Source organism: Pempheris klunzingeri, chromosome 19 (assembly GCF_042242105.1).
Source record: "Pempheris klunzingeri isolate RE-2024b chromosome 19, fPemKlu1.hap1, whole genome shotgun sequence".
Lineage (NCBI taxonomy): Eukaryota > Metazoa > Chordata > Actinopteri > Acropomatiformes > Pempheridae > Pempheris > Pempheris klunzingeri.
The window spans coordinates 14,498,637-14,525,222 of record NC_092030.1 but is presented as its reverse complement, the minus strand read 5'-3'; the positions used below and the strand labels follow the sequence as shown (position 1 = coordinate 14,525,222).

The window sequence follows — 26,586 nt, the reverse complement described above, 5'->3', positions numbered from 1 at the left end:
TGAGACATGATGAGCCAGCTAGCTAGATTAGCTTATGTCACGGAGAGGCACACACACGGTGGACGAGGTGAGGAAGTGACTGAGGCTGTGTGGCTCAAATGCAATGATTTAGTTTAGTGTGACAGTGAAGATCTTTGCTTCTTACATATCACTGCCAATGACCACATATATCAATACAATGTACATAGTCTGCACATTATCACACACCTTTCTGAGACTCCATTGATGTATGTAAATAGAGATGTGATGTATGTAATGGAAAGAATAATTCAATTAAGTATGTTGCTACTATATATAAAGCTATTATTCTTCCACCACTCATTGTAAACCAGTTCACTTGACCTACATTGTACCTTTGAGACTACTTTTACCATAAATATGGTAACATTTACCATTCATTACTATCACCTTTCCTTGTACACATTTCTTAGATTGGCTACGATAAATATCCAGAAAATGTGGAGTGGACATATGGACCAGCATAAAGTCCTGCAGCCTGGTCAGATGGCAGCTGCACATGCACAGAGTCTCCTTGTCGTAACGGGAGTACAGCGCTCCCAGATGCCTGATCCAGCAAGCCCTTTTTGTGTTCATCATATGTGTACATTACTGGTTCATTGATCTTCATCAGGGCCACCCACACATCACCTCCTTTGCAGTGGACATGGTAAGCAAAATAGTAGATCCCTGGTACGCTACAGGTGAAAATGCCAGTTTGTGGATTGTAGTCCTGGTTGCCATTGTGCAGGAGTTTGTCAAAGATGACAGGAGAGCCCACAGGAGGGAAGGGATCTGCGAGGTGTTGCCACAGTGACAGCATTTGATAGAACCTCAACAGCTTCATAACTTTGCATCATCCACGTCTTGGGAATGTTTGGACCAAATTTGAGGTGGCTGTGGTTAACCCGCTGAGAGAGAGACGTCTGAGAATAAAACATGCACTTCCTCCCGCCACTAGGTGGCGCTATGACTATGGTTCTAAATAAGCATGTGCATGTCTTCAGAGCCGGACAGTCATCAAACAGTATAACTGTGGTGAAGATAGGACCTTGTAGAGTGGAGTTACTGCACTTTTAATGCTCATGAGAGGGAAAATTTTCTATCGAAACGCCTTTTGACGAAAACTCACAGTTTTCACTACTGTTGCCACCAGGTGGCGCTATGACTGTGAATGAATATCGACATGTAGACGTCTTCAGGGCGGGACATTTATCAAACATGACAAGTTTGGTGCTGATTGGATCATGTAGCGTCTATTTATTAACAACTTCCTGTTTCATGGCGAGACACTGAAGTTTGACAGCTCCCCACGCTCACACCGTTAAAGTTTTGTTGAGACTTTTAATAACTTTTCATCGTTAATGTCTTTTCTACCAGCTGACCAAGTTTGAAGTGGATCGCTTCAACCCCTTCGGACTAGTTCGTTCATTTATGACCCCTGTAAATCGTCAAAAATGTACAGAAAATCCAATATGGCCGACTTCCTGTTGGGTTTAGGTCATCCCTCCAAGAGACTTTTTTCTACATCTTGAAGAGATACATGAACCCACCAAATTTTGTACATGTACATAAAACACAGTTCCGGGGCTTGAAATTAGGGGGCGCTATGGAGCCATTTTGCCACGGCCATTTGTAATTGTAAAAAAACGGCCATAAAATATGTAATTTTTCACCATGCGTGTGCAAAGTTCGATGAGTTTTCGTGTATGTTTAGGCCGTCAAACTTGCAATTTATTTCAATTCAATTTTTCAATTCAATTCAATTTATTTGTATAGCCCAATATCACAACAGAGTTGTCTCACAGTGCTTTACAAAGTTCACTGAAATAAACAAGTGTAAGCGATGTATTTCCTTGCATTTCAATAGGGTCCTCGCACTGCTTGTTGCTCGGGCCCTAAAAAGAACCTGTGCCATACATGTTGCTTGTTCTAAAAGTTCTTAAATCTCCATTACTTGTCAACTTAAAAGAAACAGCATAAGAGTGGATGAATACTGTCATAACCTTTCAAATCTTCTCTGAACAAACCTCACTTATGTGACACATACTGCCTCTGCAAACCATACTGATTTTCCTTATAAGAAATCATACTGGCCTTAACTTAGGTATTGAAAAATCAATAGCACACGGGTGATTTCTGATGCAAAGTTATTGTACTTTAATTGCTCTGCCGTTTCAAACTGATCACAAACAATAGCCTGTCTTTATACACCAGCTGATAATGATCCAGTGTTATTAAGAAAGGTGAGGGTGGAAGTAGTGAATAAAACTTTTTCTTTTGGAAATGTAAAAGGCTTGTTGTGCACATATAATCAGTATCAGCAATCAAAAAGTAGAAGAAGAAATAAGAAAAAAAAAAGTCAAATTGAAGATGGCTTTTTTTTTAATCATCGTCAAAGTTCTGTTGTAAAAGGAAGTTGGCGGCCAAGTTTTCGTTTTTCTCACAGGCAAAGTAGGCTTGTATAACCAGTCCCTCTGGAAATCCCAAGGCTTTTAGCTGGAATTAGAGAGACAAGAGTTACAACTTAGCCAAACAATACTTTTATAAGCGAATGACAATTTGTGCTTCACGTTAAACACATGACACTTCTGGTAAAGCATTGCTGAACTTCGGACTGAGAGTAAAGGTTAGTGGCAGTGTTGTGCTCCTCCTCACCCTCTCAATGGCCTCTTTCTCCTGCGGCGTGACCTGGATGTAGCTCATGTGGCTCCCGCCGGGTGTATCGCCTGCCATCCCTCCAGCGCCCCCTGCTCCTCCTGCTCCTCCTGCTCCACTTCCACCACCTCCACCACCTCCACCACCACCTGCCGGCACTGCCTCTGGATTGGGTTCATTCAGCATCTGAATGAACTGCTCTTGGTGGTTGCTAATCTCCTATAGTGGCAAACAATACAAAAATAAAATAATCTATTTGTATATTTATAAAATCTTGACTTTTAGTATCTAGCATGGGTCAAACTCCAAGAGGCAAAAAAAAAAGTATTTCAATCACTACCCCTCCAATTTGTAACCCAGACTTGTTAAAACTTGCTAAAAACTCCAAACGGATAATATTTTTTCAAACTCGTTCCAGAGCAGCAGCGGAAATTCTACATTTGTTTTCAAAGGCTGATTATCCCCATGACATTTAACCCAAACTTCATGGCTGCCTGTGACAGTGTTTAAATTGTGAGCTACTTAAATCAGAACAGTGTCAAGGAGCCCCCAACACATCCACAGTCTCTAAACACATCATGCTCCGTCAGTACTTCACCTGCAGCAGCTCCGGGTTTTCCCTGCCGATCTCCTGCAGCAGGGCAGGAAGCAGGGCGGCATTCTGCTGGATCAGCTGTCGCATTACTTGGAACTGGGGCTGATTTCGTAGGAAACTCAAAGGGTTGCCTGAAAGGAGGTAGTGCGAGCAAGAAAGTTTAAGCAGCGAGAAGCAAAAACGAAGGAGGATGATAACAAAACAAATATTTGCTCACTAATGTAGTGTGGGCCACTTACCTCCCGCAGCGCTTGGCGAGGAGCCAGTGTTGGCGGGAATGCTAACGCCACCTGTGGATACAGCAGGGGCTCGACTCACTGGAGGAACTACCGCATCAGGTCCCGTCGCAGGGCCCTGATCTCTGCCTGGAATACCCTGGGGGGAAAAAAGCAAAATAATATACAACAATTCAAACAAAATGTACATATACCAAAAAAGCGTGCCACACTCCCACACTTTGTGGGTTACATGTACACATTTTTAGAGTGTGATTATTCAGGGGCAACTCTGAGCAGTGACATTTGCTTGGGCCAGATATAACACTGTTCTTACTGTGAGCAGGTACTCCACGGCTCTGTCTGGGTTGTTGAAGCTCGCTCTCAGGGCTGCTACCACCTGCTCCCTCTCGTAGCCCATGAGCATCATCTCGTTCACCATGGCGTCATATGATGGGCCTGTCACTGAGGGGACACGCAAACACCAAGAGGTCTGTCAGCAGTGGGACTAAAGAGCTTAGTATAAACACGTTTGGAACTGGTCCAGTAGATCGGCTCCACCTGCAACTGAAAGCAGGTGGCAAGAGGCTGTAATGGCTGCAATGTAATCCTTCGCAGCAACAGCGCCCCAACAAAATACGTACACCAAAAGTGCTTGTTTTTATTAGCGACAGTCTCTTTGGTAAAGCCAAAGACTTGTGACTGTTACTTCCATTTCTTTCCTGGTAAAATCCTCAATGATGACACAACCCTAAAAAAAATATCATAATCGACATAATCGATGACAACGGTTTGGGAGTTGCAAATAGTTTTAGTAAAAGGCAGGTTTCGTTTGTTTAACAGATTCTTTGACATTTTTTGAATATGACACTAACACTGAAATATCAGTACGTTCTCTTCTATCTGTCAACCACTTGTCTGTTGGAGCACTGCACTGCAACAAGTAGCTCAGTGTGATCACTGCTGACTTAGACTGGGGTCAGTGTTTTCAGTGCCTGGCTCTGGTTTACTCACGTATATTCCAGTACGTTCCAGATAAGCTAAATTGAAGATAATTATCTGTAGAGTTTTTCTTGATCCTGGCTGCACTAATAAGTCATTTGAAGTGTGTTACAGAAGGGATCCCTACAGAGACGGGACAGAAACAGCTGCTGTATCGCGCCATACAAGCCTAACACACCCCATTGACGAAAACAGCAACTTTACCTTGTACAACACAGGAGTGGCTGCTCTACTGCTGCCTCAATCAGTCTGTTTGTTTGCACTATTGTGTGTTTCACAAATATTGAGCTGCATCCAAACTAACCCTTTAAAACACCAGAGGTACACAATAACAAACTTATCAGGACAGCATTAGAACAGCAGCTCCTGTATAAAATGACTGTTTTGTAAATGGAGTCTGGTGGCTTTAAACTGAGCTGTATTAACAGCTCTTCCTGGTTAAACAAAATGATCTAACAGGTCTGTTTTTGTAGGGATCCTCTCTGTAATGTTGTCAGACACTTTGAATAACAATCAGAGTCTGTCAAAGGCAAAAACAAGCACTTTTGTACTTTGATCTGATCCAATTGCCCTGGGGAATTACATTATAGGCATTATAGGTAAATCTATTATAGGCAGTTCATTTACTGCCTGTTGGGCTGCCAGAGGAGGCCAGCCACTGGACCAATTCAATAACTTTTAGTTCCTATAGTTATTTTGAACCCAAACATGTGAAAATTAGGCCTGGTTATAAAAATACTTATTATTATCCTTCAAGTATAGCACTGTGATTGGCAACATTTACAGCCAATTCAGATTTGATTTGGATTCAGATGTTTAATTCCGTTTTAATGGAGCATATAAAATATCAAAATCTGTCAAGGCGACGATACGTTGCTCACACAACACAACTAACATTTTTTACTATCACGGCATAAATAACAATGAAGGACTACTGCATAACAGGGGAAGAGAATTTTTGCATAAATCAAGACTAATTTTTCTACAATGTCACATGAAAATAAACAATCCACCTCAAACACTGGATGGCTACATGAGTCATAATAATTAAGACCTATAGGATTTGCTCTAGCTATTCACAAAGCTCAGGGCTTGTGGCCATGGGGAACTGTGGGATTATGCTTTGGCTGGAGCCCCAGTATCCAACTGCTTATTGATTAAGATACATCAATGTCAGCGTGCTATAGATATCAACAAGAAATAGGACAACCTCAGCAAACTCAATCCACACGGGGGCCCACAGATTTACTGCACACAAGATGCAGCTTTAAGTCATGAAGGCAAAAAGGAACTTTTGCACAAGTCTGAAGTTACAACTGATTCATGATTACATTTGAATTCTACCACCACTTAAGTACCATACCATAATGAGCGACCAATTAGGTTCATAAATGCAGCCTTACCTAGAGTTGAAACTGCTTCATCAATTAGGTTTGTGTTTGTTGAAGCCTCGGAGCTTCTGCAAGACAAAACAGACCTTGGGTGAGGTGTGATCTGCACGTCACGTCCCAAAGCAAGACGCACTGAAAGCACATAGATAGTTAAAGACAAACATCTACCCATCTTTACCCGACAGGGGTGGTAGCTGCTTCAGGAGCTGAAGACTGCCGCTCCTCTGGTTTGTCTTCTGTTGATGCACGCTCTGTTGTGTTTTCAGAGCTGGATGATGAAGCAGGAGGGGCTGCGGGAACTGTAGTGCTGGGGGCTGAAGCGGCAGGTGGAGGCTGAGTGGCTGAGGCTGCTTTAGCCTGCGAGGACAAGATATAAAGTATAAAGTTATATTACTTCTCCAATATCACTTGGGTCATTTGCTTCTAAGTTGTTGCCATCTTTGTATTTTACTTTGCATCTTACTATAATATAGCTAGCGTGAGCATTCTTCCATACATTCTGACAAACATTCTTAGTTTCTGCAGGGTACTGGAAAAAAATGAGGAAACTAGAGCAAGGCATTGACAACACTGACCCCAGTCTAAGTCAGCACCCCGAGAGCCTGATCAACAGCTCCAACAGAGATAAGTGGTTGACAGTGGGAAGAGAAGGTTACAAAACCTAGCAGTGTTTCAGTATTAGCTCATGTTTATAACATTCAAGGGCATGATGTTTCCACAAAAAATATCATACTCCGTTTGACAAACAAAACCTGCCATTTACTGAAACTTTTTGTAATTCTCGTACCTTTGTCACCATGACGACCACAAAGTTCTTCTCATTGATTTTGTATTCTTTGAGGGCTGTGTCATCATTGAGGATTTTACCTGGACAAAAAAAGAAAAGGCCGTCACAATTCTTTAGCTTTACCTGCCATGAACTCCGAAACTACATGTGGGGCTGCACAATAGACGGTATCATATTCAAGCGTTGAATGGAAGGTTGTTGAGCTGATAAATCACCTGCTTTTGTCACCGCATCTGGTTCTTTTTGTTATACTGTAAAGCACTGTTTGTCTTGTCTCATGCATGTTTCTGAGAAGCCCCCTCAAGTAGGTCACACAAAAATCCCAGTGACGAAAATGCTGCTAAACGCTTATACATACAGTGCCTATAAAATGTCTACAGCCGTCCTTGGAGTTTGAGCCTAACTCCACCCACTGCATACTTTTGGAAAATGCTAAAAAGTCGGTAAGGGGCTGAGGGAGAAAGGGGGTGTGACTTTTTTGGGATATGGAAACATTTTACAAAGATTAAACCCCCACAGCTTAAATACACACGATTTAGTTCTTTCAAGGGGCGGTGTCGTATGCAAGTCCTCTAATGCATCCATGCTCCTTCCACAGTTATGCCCAAAGCCGAAGCTCTTGGCTCTCTCTCTGTCTATAAATATGAAATGCACACCGGTGAATGAAGATTCTGAGTGGTAACGTGACACTTGAAGGCTAATGTTAGCAAACGCTCTGACTGGTAACTCTAAATAACAAGCTCTTCTGATTGATAGGATGGGCCATGATTTCTGATTAGTCATAGAATTATAAAAAAAAAAAAAAACTCAAATAGTTTATACAAGCTGCAACCTTGAATAAGCAAGTGTTATTGGGCTAACGTTTTCATTTGGGTGAAAAATTGATGTGTTCTTTGACAGGTTTCTTGCTAGAGGGAGCAGGAGATCAACACCATCAGAGAAAACCAGCCTTTGCAGTAGCTTTAATTGAGTCTGCGGATAACAACAAAAACTACATCTAATAATTCTGCGATCCTGCTTAATGCTTGTCTGCATGGGCTTTGTTTCATACACAAAAGAGGTGACCAAGTAATGAATAGGGATGCAGAGATGGGGATCAAGGAGAACCCAGGCAGGGTTTGATTGACGGATACAGGCCTGATCTATTTTTGATTATTTGTTAGATAGCTCTGGGTGTGTAAGCTGTCAAAAATTCCACACTGTGTTCCATTAAAAACTGAATTTGTGTAAGTGAGATAACCACAAGTGAACCACAGAGGGACTAAAAGGCAACCAGCAGTCTCAATTATTTATCAGCATGCAGTAGCTGTGAGCTGATCTAGGATCTTTTTAAAAAATGGCCACTTTGCCTTGATTTCTGCAATACTCTAGAGGTGTACTTTGAAATGCTGTTATTGGCAGAAAACTGCATTTAAACTCCAATATCACAGAACATTGTCCAACTTTTTTTTTGCCACAACAGTTAAACAGTCTCCCCTCTGCATTTAGATAATCCAAAACGCTACAGGTTATGTCACAATATTGCAGAGAACCATTATGGGAAAGCTGTAATGCAGACGGCACATTCTTAATACCTAACTACAGGGATGTCGAACATTTAAAATATTTCCATAAACTCAAGTGTAATGTGAACCAAGTGTACTGGTTTGGAAGATCCGGGTTTGCTTTCATGTGACTGCACAGAATACAATATACAGACAAGATAAATGCGGATCCCAGCACTAATTGGTGTATTGGATTAGAGCGATTACATTTACACCCAATAAACACACACAACAAAACCTAAATCCTATTTTGCAGGAAAATTTAAATGTATAATAAATTCTCTAGTTCGGTGAGGATTTAAAAAGGGTTAAAAAAAACAAAAAAAACAGCCCCTAACATACCAGCATAAATCAGTTTCAGTCCAGAAACTGAAAAGTGGTCCTTTCCTTTCTCCTGTTCAATCTTCTCCTTTAATGTCTTCACCTGTGGGGAAAAAGTTCTTGATCTTGATATGTAATTGATCAGCTTTCCCGCAGCCCCAACAATATCACGTGTTAAAAACAGTGTAAAGTGTGCACTAGCTAGCTGTTAACCATTAGCACCACCCTCTTTGTGGAGCTGAATAGACATGACGCTGGTGGCTCTTACATGACAACTAACGATTACTCAGACACTATGATGAGCGCTCAATTCAAATTACAGGCTGATAGTTCAACTTCCTTCTGTAAACTCTATAAAATGTTCACGTAACGGCTTGCTTCAATAAAGTGCACCGTTTACTGCTGCTTTAACTGGTAGTTAACTAGCTTAACTTTACGTTACCTCAGCTTGACGCTGTAACTATTTCAGACGTCAATTCGCTGCTTCTGATAACAATAGGGTCCCATTTTTTGGTTTATTAAACAGAAAATTAACTGTGTTCATTTATCATAACTTTTGTAACTGGTTCCCAAACGTTACTAATCGTCCGTGCTAACTTGTCTCTCCCTTACGTGGGCTACGTCTAAATGCTGATAGTACAAACTATTTTTCTGACCGGTGTTTAAGAAATGACGCTAATTGTTTCTCAAGCGCAGCTCCAAACAAACGATAGATTAACCCGAACAGTTGCTCCATTTAACATGTATCTTTCATGTGTACGCCGATCTATCTATCGATCGTGTGACCAAAATGGACAAAAAATAAAGTACTCCGTTCCAGGACATACCCAACTCCCATTTCACCCCCTTCATATATGCATGGTTTCAACTCTTACCGTCTCCTCCTCATCGATGTCGATTTTGAACGTCTGTTGTTGTAAGGTTTTCAAAGTTATCTGCATTTTGTCGTCAGTGCTTTTATACCCGAGCCTGGTTTAAAGGTTTTGGATCCAACTTGCAACAATCTTTGCTGTTTTCGTTGGCTCATTACAAACTGTCAGCCGCCATGACTTTTCGCCTTTCTTCTTCTGTGTAAGATCGTTGGGCTACAGCGCGCCTACTGGTTAACATGGGAACTGCAGGAAACCGCTCAATTCATTTCATTTTATTTACTAGTAGAAGAAGTATACATCACATCCTTTATCTATTTAAGTCGCAATAACGCAACTTAAAATTACATTACAAAATGTAATAATTATGCAAACTGTCTCCTCTCGGACTATCATATTAGGCCTATGTTCCCTTATTGGATTACTACTGATACATTAAAATGTACTTTAGGCAGCATTTCAAATGCTGTGAATGTGGAACCAATTAGTGACTTTACATAATGTTGGATAGTTTAATACATATTATTATAGGATACTTCATCATACTTTATAAATTAAACATTCTTTATTCTAAATGTTTACATTTAATAGTAGAGTATGCACAATAATTGTGGGGTACGTACGTGTGTGTCAATTTGAGTGAACGCTGGAAATTCCTGGAAAAATATATAACTAAGATAGTTTTGCAAATGCTTTATATACTAAGTATTCTATAGTCAGTAATGTTTCATTATGGTATACAGTGCAAGGTGTATATGTGTGTATGTGTGTGTGTGTGTGTGTGTGTGTGGGGGGTGCTTAAAATAAGAGTATAAGATAAGATACATACATTTATAGTTTAACTATAAATACTTAACACTAATGTTGCTTTAATCTACCAGGATGGCTTTACAATTTTTCAAACATCCCAGACCCACTCTTACATTATAAGAGGCAGCCAGAGCAACAACTTGCTGACAGATTTAACATCTTCTGTCAACTTTTAATTGACATGTGACAAAAATATAACTTGCATTTGACTTTTGGACACGTAAACTGAATGCTTTTGCTGCTTCTTCATCATGTCCTTCTCAATACTGACATTGGTGGACTAAACTCGCCGCCTTTACTGAACTTGAGATGGCATTTTATGCTGTTATCACAACTTTCAACAATCTCAGATCCTTCAAGCATGAAGGAATTTCAAAATCCTGCACTCAGTATTCAGAGGTTTTATTCACTTCTGTCTCACATGCTGGCCGGCTGTGACTTTGAGAGGACTGTTAAGTGCGAGAGATAATATGCTGGATCTCAATGGGGTCTCTTCCCCAGGCCACTTGTCCCTTATTCTCATATCATACCCACTCACTTCCTATGACTGGTTGCATGAGTCTGTCTATCTTTATCTTCCACTCCTCTCAACTGTCTCTCATGTGCTTCTGCCACTCTTATCCTTTTCTATCCTGACTTTCTCTTCTATCTCCCCCCTCAATACTCACCCTCTCTCTATTTTTCATCCAGTTATTAAGACATGAGCATTGCCCTTGCCTGTCTTGGCCCGAGCATGCACTCATCAGGCATTCCTTATGTTGCTCCACTCAGCAACAGCAGCAGCAGCAGTGGCGGCATTGTCCTCCTTTCCCCTCTCCCCACTGTGGCTGTGCCTCTTGCTCCTGTCTCCAGGGGTCGTCAGTCTGCCATTGGCCCCCTCTGAAGTGGTGAGCCACAGAGATTACAGTCTGATCCCTGGTGACTTGGAGATCATTTTAAGAGATGATGTTAGACATGTGAAATAAAGACTTGACCCCTTCTAAAACAGGCAGGAGAGGAAATGCATGTATGAAATGACTTTAAACAGAAAGACACTAGAGATTGCCTACTCCAAGTGCTGTTTTTTTTGTCACCCAGGGAGACGGTGAAAAAATAAAAAAGCCAACACTGAAAGATAAAGTGGAAACATAGCTGACTGAACCTGCTGATCTCAGTGACTTGTGGTATTTCATGGTGCAAGAGCTGCAGCGTTTCATGCATGTACATCACACAGACACAAACAGACGTACACAGCACACACTCATGACTGGCATTTGCAGGGTTTGTGGTTTTGGTCAGCAGAGCTCTTGCAGGGAGTGGATTGGAGAGAGGGGGAGAGAAAGAGAGAGAGGGCGAGAGCGCGACAGAGGGGTGGAAGGGTGTAACACACAGTGAAGGCCACTGAGATGCCTTCTCAGCCCGAAGCTATTTCCTGTGGACAAGCTGGTTGTTCAAAGTGCTCTGTGGACATGCTGCGAAGGAAATCCTATATGTCACTGAAATTGGGAAACATGTTGCACTAAAGCTAGAATGGATAACATGATGACATTTTACAAAGCATATGACTGAAGGCAATTAAATGTGTGAAGTAATACATTATTATTATTAACCATTCAGATTGATAAGATCACACTTGAGCCTAATGGCCCGAGGGGGCACAATTGTAAATACGCAGATATACAGAAACAAAACAAGACAAAGAGTGTAAAAAGTGAAATTAAAATTCTGACCTTATGATGGTAGTATATGAAGAGTCAGGGAATCTTCAAAGTTTTTACAATCCATCTAGGGGGGAATGTGAATGTCTGCCAAATTTAATGTCAATCACTCAACCTTGTTCACTATATTGTTTCTATTTTTTCTACCGTAGCCGTACATATTTTTTTTATATCTACTCGTGTCTGCTGTAACGTTGTAAATATCGTTGTCGTGGGACTAATATCTTATCTTATCTTATCTTCAGGCTTTTCACTTAAAAGCACAAATGAACCTAATGGTGGCGCTAGAGGAAATGTAAGGAGATCACCAAAGCCATGAGGAGACGTCATCTGGGAAGCATGAATATCTGAACACAACGTCCAGTGGACGTGGAGAGCAGCTAGCATGCATAAAAACATCTTTGACAACTGCTGATGACTTGGATTCCACAATCATTTTTGTCCAAAGATTTACACAAATAACATTGTTTTAGTAAGATAAGGCTGGCTCCTTTCCCTGGTCACTTCCTGGTGGCCTTTTAAGGAACCTTCAGATGCAAATGTCGCCAAGTTTCAGCTGTTCTCACTGCCATAAACTGTAAATGACTGCCCATCTAATTCTGGTTCGTTTTTCTTTTAAATTCACGATCAAGATGAAGCAGCAATGCTAACCTGGTCTTTGCAGTTCAGTTTGCATTGTAAAATAACGCACATAAAAATGGTTGCCCTCCCTATAGAATCATATCCAGCATAAACTGCTATTGATGACATGAAGTAGTCACAAAAATAACATTTGTCCATTTGTACTTGCATTTTTCTGACTAGTTTCTTTGGCATCACTTTGCCCTTGACAGTGAAGCACTTCACATACACTTTATTCTCATTTTGCTATTCAGGAAGCTTCTTTATCAGGGAATATTAATACTTTGACATCTGCACTGATATGCATAATTCACCAATTCAAAGGACAGCGGAAGTTATATATCATACTTGAGAAAGTGATATTATGTGTGATGTCAAGTCTACAGAAAATATGCAAACGCTAAAAGTACAGCATGTTTCCACAATTGTATATCAAAATGATCACATAGTTCAGTCTTAACATACTTAACATAACATCTTAGTGTTAAGCAAGGAAAAGAATTGATATGATGTGTCTGCACAACAAGGGGATAAACACAATTAACCGTTATCTGATAACTTTATTATCAAGTTAAAAAAAGACAATGAATTACAATATTTACAGAATATCCAGAGATAAATGGAATAAAATTGTAAACAATCATTCTAGGCAACATCACAACCCACCATCAGGTAATCAGATTTATATGGGAAGAAAGGCAAGAAGGAGAGATTCTAGTGTCAAACTATGGAGACAACAGTCTGAAAAGAGAAATGCATGAGAAACAAACTAAACATATATACAAGTATCCAGTGTGTTGTCAGCAGGGGAGCAACTTTGGGTAAACTGGGAGTATTACAGTCTAGAGACTGCACACAGTGAGGGATTCATAGTCATTTTCTATTAAAATGATCACAGAACAACAAACAATTTTGGGTTGACGGCTTCATTACCCAGATTGTCCCAATTTATCATCTGGGTTACACTGGGCTTTCAAGCTGGGCAACAAGCTGCCTTACAAAGCTTATTTCTACAACAACAGTTTTCAAACAGGTTCACTTTCAAAAAGCTACAAGCTGGTCCTCAAAAACAGAAAAAGGGATTTGAGACTCAGCACCAACTTTAACGGGTTTTCAGGTATGACGAGGATGGCGGAGCATAGTGGGGCTGCTACATTCCCACTTACTGTTGACTGGGTAGACTAGGGGCAGGCCTACTTGGAGTAAGAGAGCTGGTGCTCTTACTGGTGATGGATAGAAGATAGTGGAGTGTCAGATTTTCGATTGGACATGAGAGAGCTAGATCTCAGAGGGATCTGTAGGTTGGGAACCCAGATTGTGGCAAAGCCCAGAAAAGGACAAAGCAGTTTAGGTAAATGCTCCCAAAGGAACAATTTATCCATGTCTCTTACTTTGCCATGTTTTTCTTTTTCACAATAAAGGCCCTGGCCATTAACTGCATCATTTTCCTTCACATGTTTAACTATTGTACAACCACACTGCTCTTCCTATCTGCTCATTCCCATTACAGTACAAAAAGGAGATATTTTTCATTGTAACCAGACATTGTACAACAGTGTAATAATGTTGGATTGGGGACTCAAAAAGCCCATAGGATTAGCTATCATCTTTAGATCTCTTTTTTTTTATTTTTTTTTAAATGAGAACACCTAAAGGAAAAAAAGGGTTAAAGTATCCTTTCTGAAACACCACATTTCAAACACTTAACAAGTAGTTTTGTTTTCTATACATGGCTGCAAACATGTAGTTCACCTGGGTTACACCCATAGAACTCTAATTTCAAACGTCTACGTTCCAAACCCAGATTTTTCATCTCTATCAATGGTTCAATGCTCAGGAAAGACAATCACAGCAGCAAACACAGCAGGCTCGGTAAATATTTTAGTACCAAGAGCACAATTACATCAACTGTGCTCCTCTCCAAATTTGATATTGTAGTTATCAGCCATTTTATTTCAGAATGTTTAATGTTTCTTATTGGTCTTATCGGAATTGGACATAAATTTGAATTAACTGCAATTCATTATCTTATAAGGCTTTAGGGCATTCAAGCAGCAACTTTCAACAAATACAATCTCTGCCTTTTTGTCATTATCAACAATGACGTGACAACCTTGTCTAAAAAGAAGCAAACAAATGCAGGCTATGACATTTGAGTCGATACAGGGTGAGAATTTAAAGGGGTTACAGTTGGCCACCTTTAAAGAGTCAATCTTCAACATAGAGCCCCAGTGGCAAATATACTCTATATACACAGAATACCTGGTTTTAGGGCTCTCTGACATGGTTACACTCGTCTTTTCAGTGTATCCCTTCACATCAAAATTGGATCATAGACTGTAGAAACACATGTCTGTGGTTTCTGTGGCATCAGCCCTAAGTTTCTGAAGGGGCGTTTTGAAGCCTAGATTTGAGTTTAATCCTCGATGCCAGCCTGCCAGTTACTTGGAGCCTAAATATAGGAATTTGGGCGATGTGGAAAAACCTGGATGGAGTTGAGGTAATCACCAGGGCTGACTGTGAAAGGCAGAGACATCTGTCAGTCTGACAAACGTGGCTCCAAAAATACCCGCTTTAGCATGGAATTTCATTTGTGGCGCTCACAGCATTGAAAGAAACAAGAACCAATCGCAGCACTTCACTCCATTAACAGCATCACCTTTCACTCCAGTGCAACACACAGAACACACTGTCAACAGTTTCATAGGGACTATTTATTTGGTAAAAACAGTTCAGATGAAAACTGCTCAAATGTTTCAATGCTGTGAGTATAACAAATAAAATTCAATTCACTCCCACTGGATCAGCAGAACTATGAGCGACAGATATTCCTTTGTAATCTGGTTGAACTGACACTGCTACTGTTAACACTGTTAAATGCTAAAACCACATTTCTTTGTACGGGTACTTACTCTGTGCAATTACAATAAAGTTGAATCTAATTTAATCTAATCTGATCTTAATTAAACAATTAAACAAATTTGCCACTAAGGCACACATAAGGAGAAGGGAAATTAGCTTTTCGAAGTTCCTGTGGACAAAAACCTTAAATTTATATTCTGAGAGAGACATTGGACAATTTCCTGGTTAGTTCAAACTTTTTAAAGCAATTAAAGCCATATAGTGGCAAGTAGGGGAGCTGCATTTTAAGGCACTGAGGCATTGGCTTCAACGCTGAGCTGAGGTGGTCAACACTTTGCATTTTATCATCATTTGTGGACACATTTGTTGTGTTTGGACAGAGCTGGACTCTGGCATAATTCAATCCAATTATAAATTTTGCACTGATAAGACGAGTGTAATCTCTAATATTGTCGTTAAAACCTGTAGTCGTGTTCAAGGCTAACCCTATGCCCAGTTTAACAGATACCTGTATCATATGGATACAGCCATGACACATTTAATATATCTCTGTTGCTTTACAGTTCTGCTAAGTGCACAGGTTAACTGTGATAGTGTTTCAGCTGAACTACAAACAACAAGATATCTCACTGGGAAAGGGAGATTCAAACCAATCCCATTATTTTCATGATTTCATCAGTGAAATTATTGGACAATAAAATGGTACAGTCAAAATGCGAAGGGTGCCACAGGCTGAAGGCTTATACGTAGTATAATATTAAGGGACCTAAAATATAGCAATTTGCTACAAACATTGGGTAAAATTGTCAGTATCTCTACAAATGGAAAAAAAAAGATGATTTGTGATTTTACTAAAAAAGGTAAGGTGCGACTCTTCCTCAAGGAATACTTCTACACATTTAACACAAGGCTAGGATGAAAATGTCTCAAATTTCAACAAGAAACAAGGAAAGGTATGTATCTCTACAGTGGGCCACAGTTGTAAATTCTTCTATATCTTGTTTGCTCCTTTTAGGTAAATTTATAGTAACCCTGTTTTGGATGCGCTGGGGGGGGAGGGGTGTAAAAGGTGCTTCAAATAATAAAATGCTAAATTTAGTTAATCATTTTGGATAACATTCTTTATAAATAGCTTAGTTTTATCTAGGTGGGATCTTTCACTGTAGATTTGACCAGAATGTCAGCAATAAAGAGTTCTGTTCACTATTGGTTACCAATATATTAAGATCTGTCCAAGGGGACTGCCCATTTTCAGGGCTCAGCCGTTTTATGCAGCACAACCTAATACTTAAATATGTAACACCTAAAATCTAGTAATGCGCCAACTCATAAGAAGTCACTTTTTTCATTTTCAATCTTTTTGTTTCCAATGACATCCTATTTTAAGATCCAACTCAGTGCTGATCCTACCCAATGTTATCAGTTCCTAGCACAATATCCCAAGAGGTCACAGTCAGTTCAACCAAACTGTTGATCCTTTTTGGTGTCAAGCATTTCTTTGTCTTCCACATACTGGCTTTGACTTCTCAGTAACAGATCAGCAGGGTTCCCTTCCTCCTTGTTGTTGCTAGACAGGTCCAATCCTGTGTCCATCAGGACAGAGGAGCCAGTGGAAGATGAAGCTGAGGCCTCTATTGCGGAGGTGGTGCTGGTGTCCGTTCGACTGTTGTTAACCATCCTAACAATGAAGGAGGGAGAAAATGCACATGTATTTAATATGTGGAAAGATATGATAAAAACTCTACACTCTACAAAGTCTACAGCACTGCTAAAGGCTCTGTGAGGCTGTACTTTGAGATCCATGCTAACATGCTGATGTTTAGCAGGTATGCTTCCCATGGTCACATCCTAGTTTAGCGTTTCAGCATGCTAATTTTAATGCTAATTAACACTAAAAACAATCAAAAGTACCAAAGTAAGTAGTAAGTGAACCAAAGTATTACAATTCATCCTCTGGGGAACATGAATGTCTGTACCAAATTTTACGACAATACAATAGTTGCCAAGACCACCAAAGTCAGCCTAAGCAAGATGAAAAGTCAGGTTATGGCAAAAGTAATTATGATTCATCCTCTGGGGACCACGTGTCACAGCATCTGATTCTGGTGCCACATTTCCTGCATACTCTCTGCCTTTGCTACGCAAAGAGTTAACTCCTCTGTCATTTCAGATCCTGCCACTCCCTCCTGCCCTGCAGTGACCGTTGTTTTCCGGCCATTCATGTCACCTGTGTCCCCTCTCCCACCCACACACCTGATCCCACTTCCTCATTGGCCTTGCAGTATTTATATGTAGCAGCCGAATCGGTCAAATTCTTTAATGTGCTTGCTTCTTATCTGGCCAGTCTTTCTCTCTGCCCGTGTGGACCCCTGTTTGCCCTTTAGACTTCTGCCCCTTTGGCTACTCCTATGTTTACAGCCTACCTGGGTAAGTTTGCCTTCTCTTCCATGTCTACCGGTATTGATCTTTATCTTTTTTCTGACTCAGAGTAAAGCTGAACCTTTTACTTTACCTGTCTGCTCTCTGAGTTGTGATTTCCAAGGCCGTCATTTCACCATGAATGTTTGTACCAACTTCATGACAAAACATCCAATAATATCCATAGAGCCATGGCGCTAGAGCGGCTAAAAACCTTTCCTCCCCATACAGTAATAAGAGAAATAGTCTTTTCACCATATGTAATGCCTTTCCCAAATAAATACCCACTGAAAAAGTTCACATAGTTTGCACAAAGACCAGAATGACAGGAAGAGGAACTCAGCCACACAGAGGAGAGAGAGAGAGAGCTGACAAGAGGAAAAAGAGGAATAGGAAAACATACTAACATGCCATGTCGGAGGACATGCCGCTCCCACTCGAGGCTGTTGTTGAAGCAGCGGCCACAGAACTCACAGGGGAGACGCTTCTCTACACTGCTTGGCCCGGAGCTGCTGCTAGTGCTGCTGGTGGGAGATGCAAGGACCTCTGGGAAATGGAGTTCAAATGATCGGTCAGTCTCAGAATACAGTGGCTTCACAAGTGTTCATTTCCTATTATTTCAATATTTGAAAACAATGAACATATTTATTGCTATAGTTTATTTATTATCAGGGAATTCATATTCTGTGCATAATTATACATCAATCACAGAATAAAAATGCTTATTGTCTTAGAAAGTAGTGTTGGCTCCTCAGACCAGGGATAATCAGTAATATTTTGGTATGGAATCTACTTTTCCCTTCAGTGAGAAACCAATACTGGTCAAGTACACTCAGTGAATTATAAGCTAGAAGAATCAAATAAGAAAATCAATTTAGAATTACAATGAGACTCTGGCTATTTGGAGGACAAATACTGCTCATGCATAAAAGCTTAAATTAAACAGCATATGGGACATCCAAGATAAACATTATTCTGTGAGTATGGCTGTTTTCTTACATATGGGCCCATTTATTTGTCTTAAAAGCAGACGGGGGAGATTTTTCACACGATTTGATATAAAGTAACTGAGAACAGAAAAAGACAGAAAATGGCTTTTCAGCAGATCACCATTTATAGTAATCCCAAAAGGTTTTGTAAAGAAATCTTTTGTGCAACCGTCTCATATACAGCAGTTATTTTTGATTCAGTAGTGTTCTGGTCTTGACTGGCCAAGTGTGACGTATATATTTGCTCTTTCAGCAAATATCAGAGGTTGTATTTGACAGTCCGAAACAAAGCGGAGGATTGAAATTTCTGGTACTGGTTTTTCTTCTACACCCAGACTGTTATTGACGGATGGGATTAGGTGTCTTGTCACTTGATTATAAAATCAAGTAAGTCCAAATTTCAAGTTTAGTTTAAAGCCACAACTGCATCTTATTTGTTAAAATAATGTGGCATTATATGTTTATATTGCTCATTTATTGTGCTTTGGACATAGACACTGTCTATCAACAGTGTGAGGATGAGTATATAATCTAGTAGAACAAATGTGATACACAGCAGAACGACAAACATCCACATTACTTCATCTTTATTTACCTTGTAGGGCAGGCCTCTCTTCCTCCACCTCCCTGATGTCCTCTTCATCTTCTTCCTCCTCATCGTCCTCCTCCTCTTCCACGTTGATGTTGTCCTCTATCTCTTCATCATCCATCTGTCTCTGATCCTCCACTATGTTCTCCATAATCTCCATTCCTTCATCGTCCTCCTCCTCTATAGCAGCCACTTTTCCATCCACTTGCACCTCCATCATTGCTCTTTCTTCTTCTTCCTCTGCGCTGCTCCCTTGTTCCTTCATCATCTCCAGCTGGTCCAGGTTGACCCGTCCCATCAGCTCAAAGTTTCGAATAACCTGACCAGAAACAGGGAGTGTAAATGAGCTTGGTATTGTGTGCTCTGAGCCTTATTTATCTCGGGAGAGTTCCCTTTTTTATGTTTGTCTTGCTGAATCCTTCAAAACCCTTAAACATTGAAAGGGTATATTGGCATTACATTAAGTATTATATTTCTATGTCTTTAGGTCTCCATTTTTTTCATAAAATGAAGTGAACTGGATCTGAAATAGATAATGTCATTGCTTGTGAATCTTGTCACAAATGACATCACTCTTTCTGAGCAGTTCCCTCCTCCCATACTCCCTGAAAACTCCCAGCAGTGACAACAACTGCTCTTTCACTCTTCCTACTATGAATAAGCTGTAGCCCTCTGTAAGACTACACAGGGGGAGCGCTGTTTGCCAATTCTTCCTTTCAACTGCATGATAACAATGGACATTCAAGTATTTTCCAAGACTGAGGCCATTATTTACTTTAGTCTAATGGCAAAAATAAAATTCACTCCATTCTGAGAAATATTTCCGGGGTGTCTTGTTTTCTGGACCTTTTTTGATTTTTAGCATCTTATGAAAGGACCAAAAACACGCACACTGCTAATCACTTGTACTCACATTATACATTTAAATTAGATACATTCATGTAGACAAACAGCACTGGTGCCATATATTTAAACAGAGCCGGTCAGAAAATGCACCAGCCAGAGGGTGCCAGCAGCATCTCCCGGTACCCATGCAAATTCAGGTCAATGAGCTCCTCTATTATAAACAAAACCCTGTAATGAGCTCTTCTAATTGGAAACAATGATTTTGTAACTTTGTGCTGTCTCTGACCAATATCACATTCTTACAAATTTCAAGAGATATGAATTCCCCCCTTTCACAACAACTGCAGGGTTTCCAGGTTTCTTCACCAAATATCCACACATGCCATATTCTGCACGCAATTATGGCTCTTGGTTTCAAAAGCTTTTTCATAAGCCTGCACACAAAGATCAGTGGCAACAAAGGTGTTGTCTTGTAACTGCAGTCCATTCAATGTCTGCCACTAAACTCAAAATAATGATTTTCTTGGATTTGCACCCTTTGACATTATCTAAGTATGAATAAATTATCTGTATATGAACTATGTTAATTATGCATTCATTCATCATCTACACCTGATTATTACTACAGGAGGGCTGGACCTTATCCCAGCATGCATTGGGCAAAATCAGGGATCTAGTCATGTGAAGAATGAAAACCGATAAGCGGGTGCCCTTTTAAGTTTAATGTACTATAAACGTTTGCCTTTTCACATCATTTCATGAATTATCTGCATTAAGGGACACTGAGAGATGAAACCTTTTCCATCCCGGATGTGGTTAGAATATACCGAAGCTCTGGGAATCCGATATGTATGGATCATTCAGTAGCCAACTCACTGATATTTTTATCTCCTTATCTGTCAAGGTGTGGCACAGAGCTTCATAAGGTTGAGTGACCATGCCATCTTGTTGTTTTAATAAATCCCCTACATGTGGTAATATTCACTTTTGAGAACTCTAAAGGAAGAAATTTGAATGGAAAAATAAGACAGGGGTGTTTTGTGGGCAAAACAAATTAGACAGTTTACATACTTTTCGAATCCTGACTGACTTTATGGCGCACTGTAATTAGGATCTTTTCATAATGTCTCGTTTCATAAAGTTTTATTACACATGCTCAAAAAATTATGCCACACACAAGTACATGGTAGCCGCAAGGGAATCATTACCAGGATTTTCTTTGCCTATTTCTGAGGTAGGCTGATATGAATTTTAATGTGAAATTGCTGTTTACTCACATTTTAACCAATGTTGTGAATATCTACACTTCAGCTCCTTTCTTGTCATTTGGTTTTACACAAGTGAATGTGCTAAGCAAAGAGCCTCCAGCACTCACTGAAGTTTGGGGGGAACCTAAATTCACCAAATAAACTGAGGCCTGTCCTCTGCTTTTGCTGCACTTTACTGGGTATCGATTCTTGTTGTTCCAATCGATGTGCACCCTCATCTGACCCGCTGCATGGCATCACTTCAAAACGTGAACAGAAGTCACGAGAGTTATCCATAATTCTTGTTTTACAGTGAAATGAAATCATAAAGATGAAACTTTTTATTTGCCTAATTATTTAGATTATTTCTTTTAAATTCTTTCTTTTGGATTTTTTAAATTATGGATATCTGGGATTCTAATGTTTTCAGCATATTTGGCTCGTTTTTTTTCTTTAACAATCCAGCAGCTGATTACTGAGGACAAGTTTGATTTAGTTGTAAACTGGATTTGGTGTAACATCTTGACACTGTTGGAATATTGACTGATAGCTGCTTGACAGGCGTCATGATTACCTCCCGTAAACCCATGAAAGGCCATATGGAATTAATTGAACTGTTTCAAATTAGAGTGTAAAAACTGTAAAGATTATTAAGATCTGTTCTTATCAGTATCTCTCATCTGCCAAATGAGGCCACTGTTCATAGTTGTGATGGTCATAGTCATCACGTGGTAGAAACCAACTACCCAACATATACTGATTTAAATTCAGTCACACAAAACTTAATGTGTATCGTATATGGACTCCAACTGACCTTGTGCTCAACACGTAGATGCTCCTCTAGTTGGCTCCGCCGACTGCTGTCATAATAACAGAGCTGGCACTGGTAGGGCTTGATCTCAGCATGCTTCTGCAGGTGCAGCTGCAAGGCCTGGTCACTGGAGCATGTGAAGGTGCATTTGTGGCAACGGAACACCAGGCCCTGCAGGTGGCGCGACAGTTTGGAGCGGCTGACCTCCAGTGGACCCACGCGCTCCTCTGATGGAGGAAGAGAGGAGAGCGAGGTGGCTTATTATGTTGGGGGAAAAGGGGAAGGGAAATTATGGTGGAGAGGGGGGAGAGGGAAAGAGGAACAGCGAGAGCAATGGCAGAATGGGAGGAGGAGATGTGGGGGTGCAGGATGGAGGACAAAATGACGTTTATCACCCACACACCCCCACACACACACACACACACACATGGTGGTAACTAAAAGTAATCACAGTCGCTGTTACCTTTTGGTGGTTTTGTCATTTTCTCACTTTCAACACAAACACCTCCAGATAGTCTCATATAAAAACTACACAAAGAAGTCTTATTGGCTTATCACATTGGTTCCATACCTCTGTGATTAAGCTTTCTGCTCTAACAAACGTTCTCATATACAGCATGTAATGGCTTAATTATTCAATAAATGAACAGTTCCACTTGTATCTACAGCTTATCTTGCCAACACTAAGGTTGAGACATTTTCATTTGACTCTGATAGCCTTTAAAGGAATAGTTTGACAATGGCTTAGATGAGAAGATCGATACCACTCTCATGTCTGTAGGGTGGTTGTGATATTAGAACCAGGAGATGGTTAGCATATCTTGGTTTAGCCTCCAAATTCATTCGTAGATTTCTGACAGTAACGGGAGAAAAACAGGAATTGTCAACAAAATGGTGCGCACATAACTGCAAAGCCACCATCACGGGCTGTTATATCTAAATAAAATCCAATATGAACACTAATACAATCGTTTCAGCTCATTTAAGAGGAGCTATACAAGCGGAGCTGCTTCGCCCTGTTACCAGTCTTTCTGCTAAGATACATCTTCTAATGTCGCTCTCTGCAAGAAGGAAAATAAGTGCATTTCCAAAAATTTTGAACTAATCTTTCAAAAGTAAAATTTACTATGTGTGTGGTTCCATTTTGCATGATGTGTACCTCTGTGCAGGACAATGTGGTCGATCATATTGCTCTTGTGTTTGGTGTGGTAGAGGCAGAGAGGGCAGCGCAGGTCTTTAGGGAGGTCGTCAGGTGCATTGATATTGTGACCGGCCTCCACATGCATGGTGAAGGTATTCCTGAGGTAGATTCACAAACAGAAAGAAAGATCATGGAATTATTGTGGGCATATTTAGTATACAGTATGAGCACACATGCAAGTATTTTCTCTGTCGGGCTGAGGTCTTTCCTTACTTGTAGCAGGTGAAAAAAGAACAGTCTTTGCACTTGAAGAGCTTCTTGCCACCGTGGCGATCCCTGTAGTGCCGACGCAGGCTCTGCATGTATCCAGAGCTGAACTCACAGAACTCACAAGTGAGGATGCCGTCTGCCCGATTGTCAGCCACTGTTGAGCCACCAGGTGTTGAGCCGGAAGACATTTGACTGCGGGAGGCCAGCTGGTAATGACTAAGCTGTTGACGAACATCCGCTGGCTCCAGATATGATGGATCTTAGAGGGGGGCAGAGAAATCAAGACAAATTTGCTGTTTATTATATTGCAACATACTGTGTGGATTCAAACGAAGATGGAACAGCATATAAAATACAATGCACTGTTTAAGATTAAACCAGTGGTTAACAACCCTTTTGGTGTGTGACCAATTTCATGAAAAAGCAAAGATTAGGGAAACAAATAGCATACTTATATAGCAGAGTTCTTCTTATATAACCAAATAATCATCTAACAACCCCTGGGATTTATCTTATGACCCTTTGGAGGGGGCCTGACCTAGCCTTCCTAGCTTTACATAAAGTTATAAAACCAGCTCCACTTCCACTTGCTACAACAGTGAGATACTAAGTTGACACAGATGAATTAGTATGAGCAATCCAATAATGTCACATTTAATAATATATCAGTGACAGGGAACATTTTGCAGCAGAATGAGTACTTTTATGCTTTAATTATATTTAGCTGACAAACTTTCTCACTGCTGTCTTTTTACTTAAGCAAAGGATCTGTGTACTTTATTGACCTGTAGTTAGGAGAAATGCTTTAGCGTGGCTTGAGATACAGTCGCACTCAAAATTATTTAACTCCCATTGCAAATTAAATGCATTGGCAAAATTGACTTTCACCTGTGCTCAATGAACAACTCAAACAAGAACAATTTAAACAGCTCAACACAACTAATATTACAGGTGGTTTCTCCAAATTCAACACAAAATGCCACTTTTAATGACCACTGCAGTCTCAGAATGATACAACCCCATGAATAGAATCCCTCATAAGAACACTGATTTTCAGTTTTGGGATCTATGGATCAGCAGTATGTCTGGAGGAGGAAGCATGACAGTGGCTCTGTGATTCTCTGGGGCTGCTTTGCTTCTTCTGGCACTGGAAACCTGCAGTGTTTGGATGCAAGATGGATTCAATCAAGTATCAGGAAATCCTAGGAGGAAGCTTGGGCGTCACTGGACCTTCCAACAGGACAATGATCTCAAGCATACTTCAAAGTCCACCAAGGCTGGGCTTCAGAAAAAGTCCTGGAAGTTACTAGAGTGGCTGTCACAGTCGCTTGACCTGAATCCCATAAAAAAGCTTTGGTGGGATTTGGAGAAGGTGGTTGCAGCACGCAAACTCAAGAATATTAGAGAGCTGGAGGCTATTGCCCATGAGGAATGGGCTAAGGTTCTTCAGGAACGCTGTCAGAACCTGGCTGTGCATCGTGTTTGCAGCAGGTCATAACAACAAAACCGTGCTCTACTAAGTACTAAAGATGCTTGTCAAGAAGGGGTTGAATTTGGAGAAACCATCTGTAATATTAGTTGTACTGAGCTAATTGTTCTTGTTTGAGCTGTTCATTGAACACAAGCTGAAAGTTTGTAAATCTTGCCAATACACCTAACTTGCATAAGGGTTGAATAATTTTGAGCGCAGCTGTATGTGTACATGTTACTAGTTACTAGTTATTAGTATTCTAGTATATCTCATGATTATTTGCTACCATAGACAGAAAGTAAAAGCTCTAAGAAGACACAACACCACACAACAGTACATGTTCGCTGAAAGTAAACTCACAAGAGTCTCTGTACACCTAAAACTTATGGTATTCCGATGCATATTTTTTCACTCCAGGGTGAAGTTTAACCTACTTTATGTTTGTTGTCCAGATCGACTCATCTGCCTCTTCTATTCATGAGAAATGTCTGATTATTTAAGAAAGAAGACCATCATATTCTGTACATATGCACAATATTTAATGAAAGGCTATCAGCAGACAGCAGTTGATCCTTTCTTCTCTCTAGAAGACAAGACTATCAGGAATTTAGTTGTGCTGACACCAAATGCCCCCCACCCTGCCCCCACCGATGCAGAAGTATCACTATCACTGTCATCATTTGTCCCCTGCTTCTTTCCCTCCTCACTCCCTTTCTCGAGTCTATATTATCAGTGAGCAAGCTCATCTTCTCGTCCTACTTTGAGCCTCCAACACATCAATAAATAAACCACACTGACACTAATAGAATATCTATCCATGTGAAAAATGCCTCATTCAGCACTCGCATAGTGTGAGGAAGCAAGGAAGAAAAAAAAGCAAAAAACTTTTACTTTATGAAACGCTTGAGAACCAATTTCTCACTTTTGAAGCAGAATTCATACGAATCAAACAATGCCACAGTTGATTCATGCTTTTAATATCCTCTCTGCATTGTGGAGATGTATGGAGATGAGATAGCAGATGGAGAGCAAATTCTGTCACGAGGTGGTGATGTGTCTTCTTGAATGAATTAACAGCCAAAACAGACTATTACATTGCATAAATGAGAGGTGGAGTGCTTGTGTGAGGAGCTGCAGACGACAGGAGGAGGAGAACACCTTCAAAATATTTTAAGGATGACTTTAAAGCAGCATAAAAAAGCGAAGACTGGGTTGAAGTTTAAATATCTTGGGTATTATAATGATAGTCTTGAGCAGGGCCAGGTGTCAGTGTTCAAACTGCAGCTATATTCAAACCATTTTCCAAGAAATCTGAGCAAACATCGCTGCTAATCAGAGGCAATCAAATGTTAATCCTTACTAAACAAACCCCACATTGCACTTGAAATATCAGATTTTTAAACATTCAGCTGAAGGTAGTTAGTTTAGCACAAGT

The 26,586-nt window shown here is 40.3% G+C and overlaps 2 protein-coding genes across 5 annotated transcripts in view; both read right to left on the bottom strand.

Annotated features, from left to right (window-relative positions):
• Nucleotides 1-1,745: 1,745 nt before the first annotated feature.
• Nucleotides 1,746-9,589, bottom strand: rad23b (RAD23 homolog B, nucleotide excision repair protein). Its single transcript, XM_070850948.1, has 10 exons — nt 9,386-9,589; nt 8,532-8,613; nt 6,646-6,725; nt 6,037-6,215; nt 5,871-5,926; nt 3,803-3,930; nt 3,490-3,625; nt 3,254-3,381; nt 2,656-2,874; nt 1,746-2,496 (listed from the first exon to the last, which is right to left on the bottom strand). Exons 1-10 carry the CDS (start codon nt 9,449-9,451, stop codon nt 2,383-2,385), a joined length of 1,188 nt encoding a protein of 395 aa, XP_070707049.1. The 5' UTR covers nt 9,452-9,589; the 3' UTR covers nt 1,746-2,382.
• A 4,534-nt stretch (nt 9,590-14,123) lies between these two features.
• The window catches only part of znf462 (zinc finger protein 462), a 52,032-nt gene continuing 39,569 nt past the window's right edge, over nt 14,124-26,586 (bottom strand). For 3 of the 4 annotated variants that reach the window (XM_070850204.1, XM_070850205.1, XM_070850206.1), the window contains 6 exons: nt 23,684-23,939; nt 23,429-23,568; nt 22,273-22,496; nt 19,372-19,684; nt 18,195-18,333; nt 14,124-17,047 (listed from right to left, as the gene is read on the bottom strand). In XM_070850204.1, the coding sequence (XP_070706305.1) occupies nt 16,828-17,047; nt 18,195-18,333; nt 19,372-19,684; nt 22,273-22,496; nt 23,429-23,568; nt 23,684-23,939 (1,292 nt within the window). In that variant the 3' untranslated portion in view covers nt 14,124-16,827. Of the gene's footprint in view, nt 17,048-18,190; nt 18,334-19,371; nt 19,685-22,272; nt 22,497-23,428; nt 23,569-23,683; nt 23,940-26,586 lie in introns of all 4 variants that reach the window. The other variant, XM_070850207.1, reaches the window with a different exon arrangement.